Source organism: Pararge aegeria, chromosome Z (genome assembly GCF_905163445.1).
Source record: "Pararge aegeria chromosome Z, ilParAegt1.1, whole genome shotgun sequence".
Lineage (NCBI taxonomy): Eukaryota > Metazoa > Arthropoda > Insecta > Lepidoptera > Nymphalidae > Pararge > Pararge aegeria.
In genome coordinates, this window is record NC_053208.1 from 9,834,189 (window position 1) to 9,846,812 (window position 12,624).

Sequence of the window (12,624 nt, forward strand, 5' to 3'; positions counted from 1 at the left end):
AACAAATATTCATGGGTTTTCAACCAGTGCTCAGTTATACATAAAATGCTAATGTTAAAATCATTTAAAAATAATTCAATCTCTAAGTCTTTTCCTCTAATACATTGAATATTTTGGTGAACCAAGTTGATATAATTAGAATTAGATTTTTTATTATATTTTTGGTTTAATAGTACATTGTGCGACCCCTTACTATAATTTTTTTCATATGTGCCTGAGGGAGACTCAGTTGTCTGCTTTTCTAAGCAAGAGAAAACCTCTGTTGTCTCCTTAACTAGTTTAAACTAAAATGAACCTTGGAATAATTTCCAAGGTTTTCATGTCAAAATTATTACACTGCTCAATAAAAGCAGCTGGTTTAGCCAAGTTCTTGGCTGTTATGGTAAAAAAATATGATAGCGAAACAGCTATCTGTTGTTTAAAATAGTGTGATAGGTAATATCTATCTCGGTACAAATTATAAGAAGGATTAGCACATTTGCTAAAGTCTATAACATGAAATTTCTTATTATATGTACATAAATTGTACAAAGTCATATTTAAATTATACCTAATAGTATTTTCTTGGTGTGGCAAGTTATGAAAATAAGGAAATGTGTATAATACAATACTATTTACATTTAATGTATTTAAAGAATCAATAAGTTTAATCAGCTCAGGTTTGTTAACATTCCCTCTATTTCCCATTATGATAATTAAATTAGTTTTACAGTCAAACATATTCCTATTTCTACAAATTGCAGCTACAATAGCTTTTAAATTTGAGTTGGGTAAACAGTAGTTCAAAACTGTGTGTCCATTCAACTGAGAGTTAAGATATAAGCCCATGTTACATCCAATTTCATCGCTGTACATAATTGTTTTTATTGAACTGCTACTATGAGCATTTGCTTCAATAAAGGAATTATTATTAATATTTATGTTTTGTGATTTTGAGTTACTTAACCTGACACACACCTTTCTCACATTAGAGGGTGAAGACACTGATGACACAGACTGGGGATGACTGCCTATACTATCAAAACTATGGGTAGATAGTGAAGTTAATTTACCACTGGGTTGTTCTGTCTTATGCCATTCATCTGAAGTCTGTGTGTACTCAGATATCATTTGCCTTTGATACATGTCAAACTTTACTGCCAGTGTACGTAAAGAAGTCTGTAATCTGGCTATTTGTGCTTCTAGGATTTGTGTGTCAGATTCATAACTTAATCTATTACTTTCTAACTGTGAACTATACATTTTAATTTCATTCAATAATTCTAAACTTTCTTTCTTTGGTTTCAGAGATTTAACAGAATTTTTATGTACTTTTAACAGTTTCTGTGTTTTTTTAATATATCGGTTAACTTTGATATACTTTTTTAGTTTCCTACTGCTGCAGGGATTGACTACTGTATCTGATTTGACTATCAATAGATTAGAGAAGTTGGTATTAGCAGTAGACATGTCAGCAGCAGCAGTAACCAACTGCGGGGCCCTATCAACTAATTCTTCATATAGGCTTTGAGTGTGTATTGCTGTTGTGTTATGGGCAGCATCTTCCAGTTCGGTGATCTGGTGGTGGGCATCACTTAGCTCCCGCTGCAGGGTAGTAATCTGGCTCAGAGCCTCCTCATACTCAGCACGGCACTCATCAAACCTATTTACTAATAACTGAAGTCTATCCCGCTCTTCTACAATGTCTACATACTTTATGTGCAAATCCGATAGTTCTAATTTTAGTCTATTATTATTCCCAAGGACGTCTAATAATTCCTTTTCGTTTTCGTCTCTTTCATTATTCAATTGGGGGCATAGCTCCTTGCTTGCCTTTAATTCTTTCAGGGCCAATTGTAATTTGGATTGCTCCTGGCGCGCTAAGGCTCTGCGGGTCATCATTTTGTAATTAATTAATTAATGAAACAAGGAGTAATCACCCAAAGAATGCGAAATGACAGGTAGGTTTCGGTATTGCAGTGTATTGTTATAACAATTGCAGCGTTACACTTGGATAACGGGCAATTCCATATACACGTATGTGTTTTTTATGCGCTAAATAGTTGTGTCAAAGCCAAAACAGCTACTAGCACTCTTTAAAAACACCAAAACAGAAGTTTAAAATTCAAGTTTTACTAACCTAACTGTCACTTGGTTTATTTATCCTTTGAGCTATGTCGGTTAATTAGATTTTCCTATGAATTTCCTCGTTGCGAATTTTGTTCCTAAGAGTTGTCTCTAACCCTCGATTTCAATTCAATTAATCCATTTAATAATTCAATATCTATTATACTGCCATAGCTAATAATAATTGTTTTGTATTACGAAAAAGTGTCTCTTGTTGTTAGTTTTTTGTTTGTTGCCTATTTTCGGCTCAATCACTGCACCGTTCTTGATGGAATGCGCGAAGAAAGCTCGAATCTTGTACTTAACATAACTTAATTGTATCCCTTTAAAAGTATACAGGGAGCATCTCGGGATTTTTTAAATAAACTTTGTTACAGACAGATATGCAGTATTCAATGCTGGTTTTCTTGAGTATCTACATTAAAAGTCTCATTATCTATGTACATACTTCACTTTGTTGATTAGTCCATTCTAAAATATTTCCTCATATAAATTATGTAGGGCATTAGATAATATTGACTCTGCATACATATTATTAAATAACAACGTAATACTCAGATAACTGCCTATTTTATATCTCGGGATAAATATTTTTGTTGCGAAAGCACTCATAATGAGAAAGCGAAAATGTATTTTAGATACTTCTTATTATTGTATTATAACATTAAACGCTCCGCTACTCTTATCCCCGTTATCCTATACCAAAAATAGAATTCGCTGATAAAAACATACTTATATTTTTTCTGTTGATAATCGGTAAGTACCTACGCAATAGAAATGTTCCCTTTTATTGGATGTCTGACAACTAAAGAACAATAAGTCTGACAAGACTTGACGGTCTGTTTATTCAATGTTACCGAAATTAAAAAAAAAGTCTCATAAAAACAGTAAAATCCAGTGAAAAAATAGGTATTATGGTAATCACAAAAAAACAGGAGAGTTTTGAATACGCCCAGTTTCCGCAACGTACCTATACTGTTTGTGTTCTCACTGGTTTCCGCGATGGCATGTAAAGGCTCGCGTACATTTGGGCAGACTGCGCCACATTTTTAATAATGGTACCTTCCAGGTATATACATTATTGTACATCATTTTCTATAGAACTTACCACCTCTAATCGCTGTTACCTCTTCTAATATACGGTGCTTTTAAAATATGTAATGACGATGTTCTATATGCCTAATTATTGTGTATTGTGTAATTTTGGTGGTCCTATAATACTATCAACAAAAAAGGATTAAAAGAAGAAATAATAACTGCGGTTGTAAACTGTAATAAGCTTTATTTTTTCATATTTTGTTTTGTTTAAAATAAGGTTACCTAAAACATCGGTACATATTAAGTTGAAACCATACTTACTTAGGGCGTGAAATTCAAAATATACTTCACACGTTCACACATCACTCTCTTGTGCCGTTCCATCTTCTGAGAATTGCCTGGGCACCTAGGGTTCTACTAACGATCTCTAAATATCTCCAGATTTTAATTAGATCACGTCATTTGATACCATTTTAGGCTTTATTAAGCCCAGAGCTACATGAAATCATCGCCAACACGCACTTTCTACAAAAGATCCGAAATATTTTCTTTTAGCAACCTCGTTTGCCTTAGGCTTTCATTGCCGGACTAAAATGAAAGTGCAGCAGTACAAAAGACTTAATAAATAAACCTTCAAAAAATATACAAAATTATACAATCTATTTATGCACAATAGCACTTAATGCTTTACAAATAAGATACACTATCGCATAAATGTAATACATACAATGTCTTGACAGATATGCCAATATACTTTTTATTTGGCACGTGTTAATCCTAAATGGTACTTTTATTTGATTTTTTACAACGTGCAGCCTTGGTGCACCAATTATAACGGTTCTGTGAAGTTTTAGTTGCGACCTCACCCTCCCGATCTTCAAGAGTGTTTTCAAATATTCACTACCAACATTTGTAATAGAAATAAGTAAAAAATACAACTTCATTTGTGTTGCAAGAAGTAGGAAGTAAACAAATAAAAATAACAACATTAAAGTTCAAATTAATCTAAAACTAAGCACATCGATTAGACCCTTTTCACTGCTTAAGTCACAGAAATAAATGGTCCCCTCACATTTTTCGCTGTAGATTTTTAAATAAAACCTTCCTGCCCGATAACTTTAAAATCTTAGTAGACTTTCTTCCCAACTTAATATACCTCCATATGTAGGTCGGCAGGTTGGAAAGGTGTGGTAGGTTTGTAAGGTTTTCAAAAAATAATAGTATTTCGGGCAAAGTGTTTGCACGTGTTAAATATTTATTTATGTAAATCCAAACTCGAACAAAAACTCTTTTATGCACACTAATTACGCGTAAGTGTATCAGCTGTTTAAAAGTAAATACCGAAAATATGGATGTAAAATTCGTAAGAACTAATTAAACTATTATTTCGCATTGTTCTGTTTCCATTGTTCGGGAAACTGTTGTAAATCACTCCGACTTGTTTCATTTCTTTGATCCTGTAATTTTAAAAATACGACAAAAATAATCCTTTCATATAACATGTATCCATTGAAAGGGTTTGTGAAATCTCAATACCACAGTAATATGCCAAAGTTAACAAAAGGTTTGTACATATATGCAAATTCTTGTTTTTTCAAAATGTTAACGACTGTCTCACAATGAACTCTTTCTTTTATGCAAACTATTTAAATGTACTGTTTTGTAAGTATCAAAATATTTGTTTGGAAAAAATCTTTACTTTTTAAAGGCCATTTTTTGTTTGTTAGTTTAAACGCGCTAACCTCTGCAACTACTCGTACTAGTCGGATAAATCGATAATTATTGAAGCAGGTTAATCGCGGACAATGCGATGCGATGGGTCGGTTTATATTGTGTGGAATAGGCTTTTAATTCAGAAATAGTTCTGGCTTCTAACTTATTTTTTGCACGGCAATTGAATAGTGTACCAATTAAGTATTTATAAATCGAAAGCATGGATGGTCTATTTGTATAAAAAATTAACCATAAAATTAATGTAGGTTTTTGATGCGATGATAATTTACACGGGCCTGTTGATAATGATACAAACATTAATTATAATTTTTTTTTTATATTTCCAAATAAATAAATAAAATTAGTTAAGTTTAGTGTACGAATCCGAAACGACACTTATAAGAACGTGCGGCCGCAATTACGTTTTGTAAAGTCTCAATAAAAATATTTGTCATACGACGACGTGCGACGTGTTCGCGCGTGTTAATTGATAGTTACGAATGTTAACCGCTCTCTCATAATAAACTATTTTATGCAATATATTTAATGAATGAATGTATTTTTAACGTACAGGTCACAAAAAAAAAATTTAAAGAAAGAAGGAAGACATATTGTATATTGTATGAAAAGTATTTTTACATGTGTGTTTTTTGAAGCTTTTAATATACTAGCTCCGTTCGTTTGTCTTTCCCGTTCAAAACCTGTAACCTATTTTTCAAGCACTTGCTGGCATCCGATTGAGCTGAAACTTGACATACATTTGTATATAACTTCAGTGACAATGCATTATTTAGTTACATGGAGTTGGGCCTCAAGTCTGCTATGATATTGTGTTTCATTTATAGATCAATAACAAATATTTTGAAAATAAAAATTAAAAACACGTTAATAATTTAGATGAAATTCGATAATCATGCGTCACTAATGACCTCGACATGCTAGTTACGTATTGCGCCAGATGGGTAGTATGGCAGCCTATGTATAAATTAGACTAATACATTCAGTAATTGACTGTATCATATTATGCGTGACCTGGGATTGGTAGAATCTTGTTATTTCGCGTCACCGACTGATACCATTTTCGTTATTCTATTGTTTTGGAATTCACTTCTTTCAGCAGTTGTTATCTATTTTTATTTTTTATTTTAGTACTTATTGTACACTAAAAAATATAGAAAATACGATATAAATTAAAAGACAACTAAACTAATGGACTAATGGCAGTCTAATTAGTGGACGGGGTTTATGAAATGCTGGTTGCTAAAGGGGGTACTTGCATACCACCCTTAAAAAAATCACATACAAAAGCAGAACTGTGAACTGTTACTGTTCACTAAAATAATTTGAAATCAGGAAAAAGTTTGCATATTAGTTTGCACCAAACTATAAACTTTTGTTTTTACAGATGGCGCTGGTCGAGGACTCTGGTGCGGGCGCCGCCGGCGAAGACCCTGAGGCGCTGCTGAACGAATGGCTTGGAGAGCTTACCGTTCTTACTGCGGTATGTACCTACTCTTGATCCGGTCCTAAGGCCCTGGATGTTTTGACCGGTATTTAAAACCGGTTCTTTTCTCGATGCAGTGCCGTGCACTACATACATGCACAAATGCACTGCCTACCTTACGTTTTCTATATATATATATATATATATATATAACAAGTTTCAGTTTCGTTTGTGAATGATAGTCTAATAATTATAATGATTTTTTTACATCGCGGCTTATACCTTAAGGTTAACTTTGCTTAACGGGATGTAATGACATAACTTTGGTCGCTTCAGTTTGTTTATTCACATCAATAGCCTTTAAGATTTCGCTGCTGGACTAAAGGTCTCTCCCAACGGGAGGGTTTTCTCACACTGAGCACACGGGATAGGTGATTGCCTAGTCGCCTCGTAAAACACCCACGGGTAGAGGAGGGGTGGCGAAAACTGAATTCTGATCTGCCGTCACCTCACGAAAACTATGTATTCACATACAGTAAAAAATAGGAACAATTAATAAATATATTAAGACAATACACACATCGCCATCTAGCCCCAAAGTATGCGTAGCTTGTGTTATGGGTACTGAGATAGCTGAAGAATAAATATTCTTCAGCTATCTCAGTACCCATATATGAATATAATACACATAAATACTTATAATATACAGATAAACACCCAGACACTGAAAAGCATTCATGTTCATCACACAAACACTCTCCAGTTGTGGGAATCGAACCCACGGCCTTGGACTCAAAACAATACATTTTGTTTTTTAATGAAAAATTAAACTTGGTCTGAACCGTTACATTGACTTTATACATTATGCTCCAATAAGCTAGCTAATCACAATATCCAACGTAGATAATAATATTAACCTATAAAGTGACCGTGACTTTTACACTGACAGTAACAGTATGAAAGAGTTACGTCATTAGATAAACGTCTCACGATTCACCGATTTCACGTGACTGGTGTTTATGAACGCCTTATACTTTGTCTGGAGACCGATCACTTCAGAACACCAGTGTGTCCAAAAAAATTGCACTCAGAGCAGTACTGTATCAAAAAACGTCTCCAGTAAGGTCTCAAAAAGTTACTTAGCTAAAAGTCAGTCGACTTTTCGTCATGTACCTCTAATCATTGTTTGCCGCATTAATAAAAGTAGGTACGTATAATTTGATCGTGTCAACTATCATTTGCTGTAAAGATAACTCGAACAAAATCCCTACTTCCCTATCCCTATCCCTACTATCCCTCTCCCTATCCCTATCTCTACTAATATTATAAATGTCAATGTAAGTTTATTTGTTACGCTTTCACGCAATAAATACTTAACCGATTTTCATGAAACATTGTACCTACACATATTCTTGGAAGTGTTAGAAGTAATATAGGATACTTTTTATCCCGATATTAAGCTTGGTTCCTTTGGTTTTTGACGATTTCACACCATAACTCTGACAAATTATAACCGATTTTAATTTATTATTATTTTTGTACTATAGTGGTTGTAATATGAGTTTCATTTTGCCCAAACTGTGGTTGGAGATAGAGGACAGAACTCCTCAGCGGACAACAGCAAACCCCTCATTTAAGGCTTAGCGATACTGAATACTTTAATTTTTTTTAGAACTACAACTAAATTGAATGCCAAATCAAAAAACAAAATCAATTGCAGATGAAGTCGCGGGCAACAGCTAGTCGCCTATAAAATATTATAGCAAACGAATTATATGTAAATACTAAATTCTCACCTGCTCTCAGGGGTATCTCGCATATTGATACAGACTTTTTTTCTGTGCTATAAGGTAAAGGTGTTGTAAAAGTGTAGATGCGCTGCGTGTTCTATATCAGCAATAATTAAACAAGGTAATTGCCCGGAATTGACTTACTTTAATATAACTGCTATTCAACAGGCTAGCCCAATCCCATCTTAGACTGCATCATCACTTACCATCAGGTGAGATAGCAATCAAGGGCTAACTCGAAGTGAATAAAAACACAAAGCTATTAAAAAAAAAACTCTAAACCTATAAAAGATAAAACTAATCCTCGACATAGAGATATATCAATAAGAAATATATATTTCGAATAAAGTATATTTCACCTTTTATGTAAAATACTTAAAATCATATATACACGTTCAAATGTTATGTACACGTTTAATTTATAAATGTGTGTGTAATGAAAAAAAAAATTGTTTTAATTTTATCCAGGACTTATTTTCTGTTACCATGGTAATTCGTGACGTTACCTCATTTGTCCTTAAATGTAAACACAGCTGATATTGTGGTTGTCACTTCGTATTTTCATATGACAATTTAATACATTTAAAAATTCCGATCTCTGTGAAAGGTTTTGAATTTTTATGCAAAGGTACGGTAATACGCCATTTCCGACTGGTGTTGTACAAGTCAAGTTATTGCAAAGGTCTTTTTATTGAAGACGCACGACGCGTCTATTTATAGTTTACTCCTTAGCGGTCATTCACACACCGATTATTTGGTAGTTGATAAGCAAGTTGCCTAACTGAAACTCTTTAATGCGCCATATGTATGCTTAATGCGTCCAAAATAAATAAAACGCTGATTAATTATACAAAATGGTATGCAACAAAGATTGATGCACGCACGTGGTGAACGCAGCCGGCGCGGGCCCGGCAGGTGCGAAACGCATATGTCTGCATCCGCATGATTTGCGGCGAGCATCTTGTAATCACAGTATTAAGAACATACAGAAACCGTGTACACGACTAACAATGGAGCATCAAAAACCACTTGACTTTAGATTGGTTTCTCGAACAAACGGATAGTCACTTAACATCATTTAACAGTTGACAGTAAATATTTTACCTCTTATGTTCTAAGCGTTCACCATAAAATGGGAATAAAGGAAAAAAATTGTGACATAGCAACATTCCGTGGGTCTGTGGGTGTAAAGTTGAGACGTGTGCGGGACACTTTGAGTGTTTTTGGACACAATGCACTGCATACAATAATGGCCATTAATAGCTGAATTAATATTCTGTATGGTATGCAATGCTTGTTATGTTCGATGAAGCCAGATATATAATGTATTCTGGTACGATAAATATGGTCAGAGAATAGACAATTTTCGTTTTTATATACCTAGGTGGACACGTTAATTTTAACAGGCAGGGGATATAATCGGGGGATATAATTTTTGTCTCCTGCACGGCTAGCATGGGCAGGAGACATTTATATCCCCTGGGAAAGGATAAAAATGTATATTCTGACGTAAGTGTAAGTAAGGTTAAGTAAATATAGTTAAAGTTTCAGTTGTTTATATTTCCATAACCTACATATAACAATGTAGGTTATGGAAATAATTCAAAGTTATCTCTGGTACATAGACGGCCGACTGGCGCAGTGGGCAGCGACCCTGCTTTCTGAGTCGAAGGCCGTGGGTTCGATTCCCACAACTGGAAAATATGTTTGTGTGATGAGCATAAGTGTTTTTCAGTGTCTGGGTGTTTATATGTATTTTCTAAGTGTTTATGTATATATAATTCATAAAAATATTCATCAGTTATCTTAGTACCCATAACACAAGCTACGCTTACTTTGGGGCTAGGTGGCGATGTTTGTATTGTCGTAGTATATTTATTATTATTATTTATTATTATAGGTTACTTTAGGTAAATAATGGCAAATTAAATGTTTAATGTCTTCGAAAACATGATTAACTACGGTACAATTAAGACACGTTTAAATGTTTTCTATCGTTAAAGTCTATTATTGATTAACATTTACTTTCTTTTTGAACGCTACCTGTATTTATTTATATATTATATGTTTGCCAGCATCACGTTTTCGTAAGAACTTATAGGGACACGTTCTTCAGTAAATTTGTCCACATAACATAATTTGGTGATTTATATGCAGTCGAGTAAAGGAGCTATTACGCAAGGTAAGACCTTGTAGATTAAGGTAGATAGTTACATCTTGCCAAAGCTTTTCATTAGTAATCTAAGAAAAGATTATCTCACAACAATACTTACTAATAAATAACACATGCGTTATTTGCTTAAACATTAAAATTAGGTAAACTTGTTTCATTGGTCAGGGCCGAATGCGACAGAAACCCAGAGGTTCGGTCCCCGGAACGGCCCAATCAATAGTACTTATTGGCTTCTATCAAGAAATTCATAGCATCAGCTCGAAGAGTGTAGAAATTGGCGGTGATTCAACGAAGAGTACGTTAAGCTGTCGGTCGTGCGCTTGAATTTTTTACGGTCTTGTTGGATCTATTGTCCCATCTGGCTATATGAGGGAATAACGAGTGCTCTAATGTTTGCGGACTATAATATCTTGCGCGTAAGTTATTGGAAAATCTGTCTGGATGAACCGTGGCCGAAACCGGTCAGAGAAACTGTTTTAATTCTTATTTTAGGATAAGGATAAAACGTTTGTTATTTTTTTTCTTTAATACTACTATGATGTCATTGAGACACTTTTGCAAAAGTTCAGATGCCCTGAATTTATGAATTTAGTTTAATAATAAATGTCAGTTGATCAAAAAAAAAAAAACTTTTGTCTACTATTCTTTCTTCCAATAAGTGTTACAATAAGCGGAACGAAAAGGCAGATCTAACAATACAATTTCCTCGTAAGCCACGCCGATCCGTATCAAAAATGGGTTCTACTATAAAACTTTTTTTGTTTCATTATATCTGCTTATCGATATATTAAACCTGCACCGATAAAAGCTCTAGTTTAGGTTAGAAGGTACTTATAATTGAAAAATTTTGTCCGAATATTAAAGTTTAGTAGAATATTAAACTGTGTTGTGAGTTATGTCGTCGGACTTGCTTTCGGGGTACCGAGATTGAACCCCGACATGCACCACAACTATTCGGAGTTATGTTTTAGAAATTTCGTAACACTTGCTTTAACGATATAGGAGAACATCATGAGGAAAACTGAATGTCTGAGAGTTACCTGTGTTCTGAAAAAGATGGGAATTCTTTACCAATCCTCACTTGACCAGCGTGGTGGACTACAACCAGACCAGGGCTTGCCAACCTTAAATTTGTCACAGCGCCCTCGCTGTTACCTAGCTTTTTAAAAAAATAGTTACTTGTTAGTTTGTGATCTCCACACAATATTTCATAGTTTGGGACAAGCCGTGACACAGCTGCACAAAGACAATTAAAAAATATTTTATTTTGTTATTTTGTACTCTGTACTTTTTACGAGGGAGCCCCCGAGCGCCGCAGCGCCCAGGTTAGGAAGCCCTAGCCTAGGCCTTCTCATACTGCGAGGATACCCGTGGCTGTAGCGGACTGGCAATGGCTTCCTTTTGATGATGATGATGATGATGATGTCTACTTCGAGTACATATTATAAGATTCTGCGTGTGTCAGTCGTGTTAAAAAATTGACAGGTTTTCTGTCCAATGCAGTGGCGTGCACTGGGTTTCTTACCAGGGTATGCATACAGCAGGAATTGCATATAATGGAAAAAATCCTCCTCTTATAAGGGCTATATTTCAATTTTAGGGTATGCAGTGCTTTTGCACACGTATGAAGTGCACGCCACTGGTCCAATGCATATGATAATGATGACATTATGAAATTTTATCAGCATCACTTTGAGGAACCTGAATATCTGAGAGTTCCCCATGAACGTGGTGAGAAAACTACGAATCCACCAGTGGCGTGCACTGGGTTTCTTACCAGGATATGCATACAGCAGGAATTGCATAAAATGGAAAAAATGCTCCTCTTATAAGGTCTATATTTAAATTTTAGGGTATGATCCACAGTTGCGTGATTGACTATAGCCTAAGCCCTGCTCATTGTGAGTGAAGAGTCGTGCTTATGATGATTAAAAGGTTATTATGATAATGAGCAGATTTATCTCTCTATCCGTATGAACACACTACAAACTGCCAACCTAAACTAGCTTTTTATTTTTTTATTTTATCTATTGTGTTTCTCTTTGTACTTTGTTTTTGTGTGTGCAATAAAGAATTTAATAATATTATTTATCTGTCCTGTGCAACAAACTTAGACAGTACCTAACTGATGACTTTTTTGTCATCAGAAGAAATCGAATAGCATCCTAAGAAAAGAACGTGGGTAAGCAGTAACGGCATTCTGAAAGTACTAATAAATCGATACGACTCTCCAATTTACTAGTTGTATATTAAACTCCACGTAGGGCTGCCTGGACAGAGAAATTTTAATTTGTAACTTTTTTTTAATATTGCATATTAATAGAATTACATTAAGTAATCTTTTTTTTTTTAGTTTAGAT

At 34.4% G+C, this 12,624-nt stretch overlaps 1 protein-coding gene across 2 annotated transcripts in view; it reads left to right on the plus strand.

Annotated features, from left to right (window-relative positions):
• The first annotated feature begins 6,260 nt into the window (after window positions 1–6,260).
• The window catches only part of LOC120636044 (amyloid beta A4 precursor protein-binding family B member 1-interacting protein), a 35,636-nt gene continuing 29,272 nt past the window's right edge, over window positions 6,261–12,624 (plus strand). Inside the window, exon 1 of one of the 2 annotated variants that reach the window (XM_039907308.1) lies at window positions 6,261–6,358. In XM_039907308.1, the coding sequence (XP_039763242.1) occupies window positions 6,263–6,358 (96 nt within the window). In that variant the 5' untranslated portion in view covers window positions 6,261–6,262. The remainder of the gene's footprint in view (window positions 6,359–12,624) is intronic. The other variant, XM_039907307.1, reaches the window with a different exon arrangement.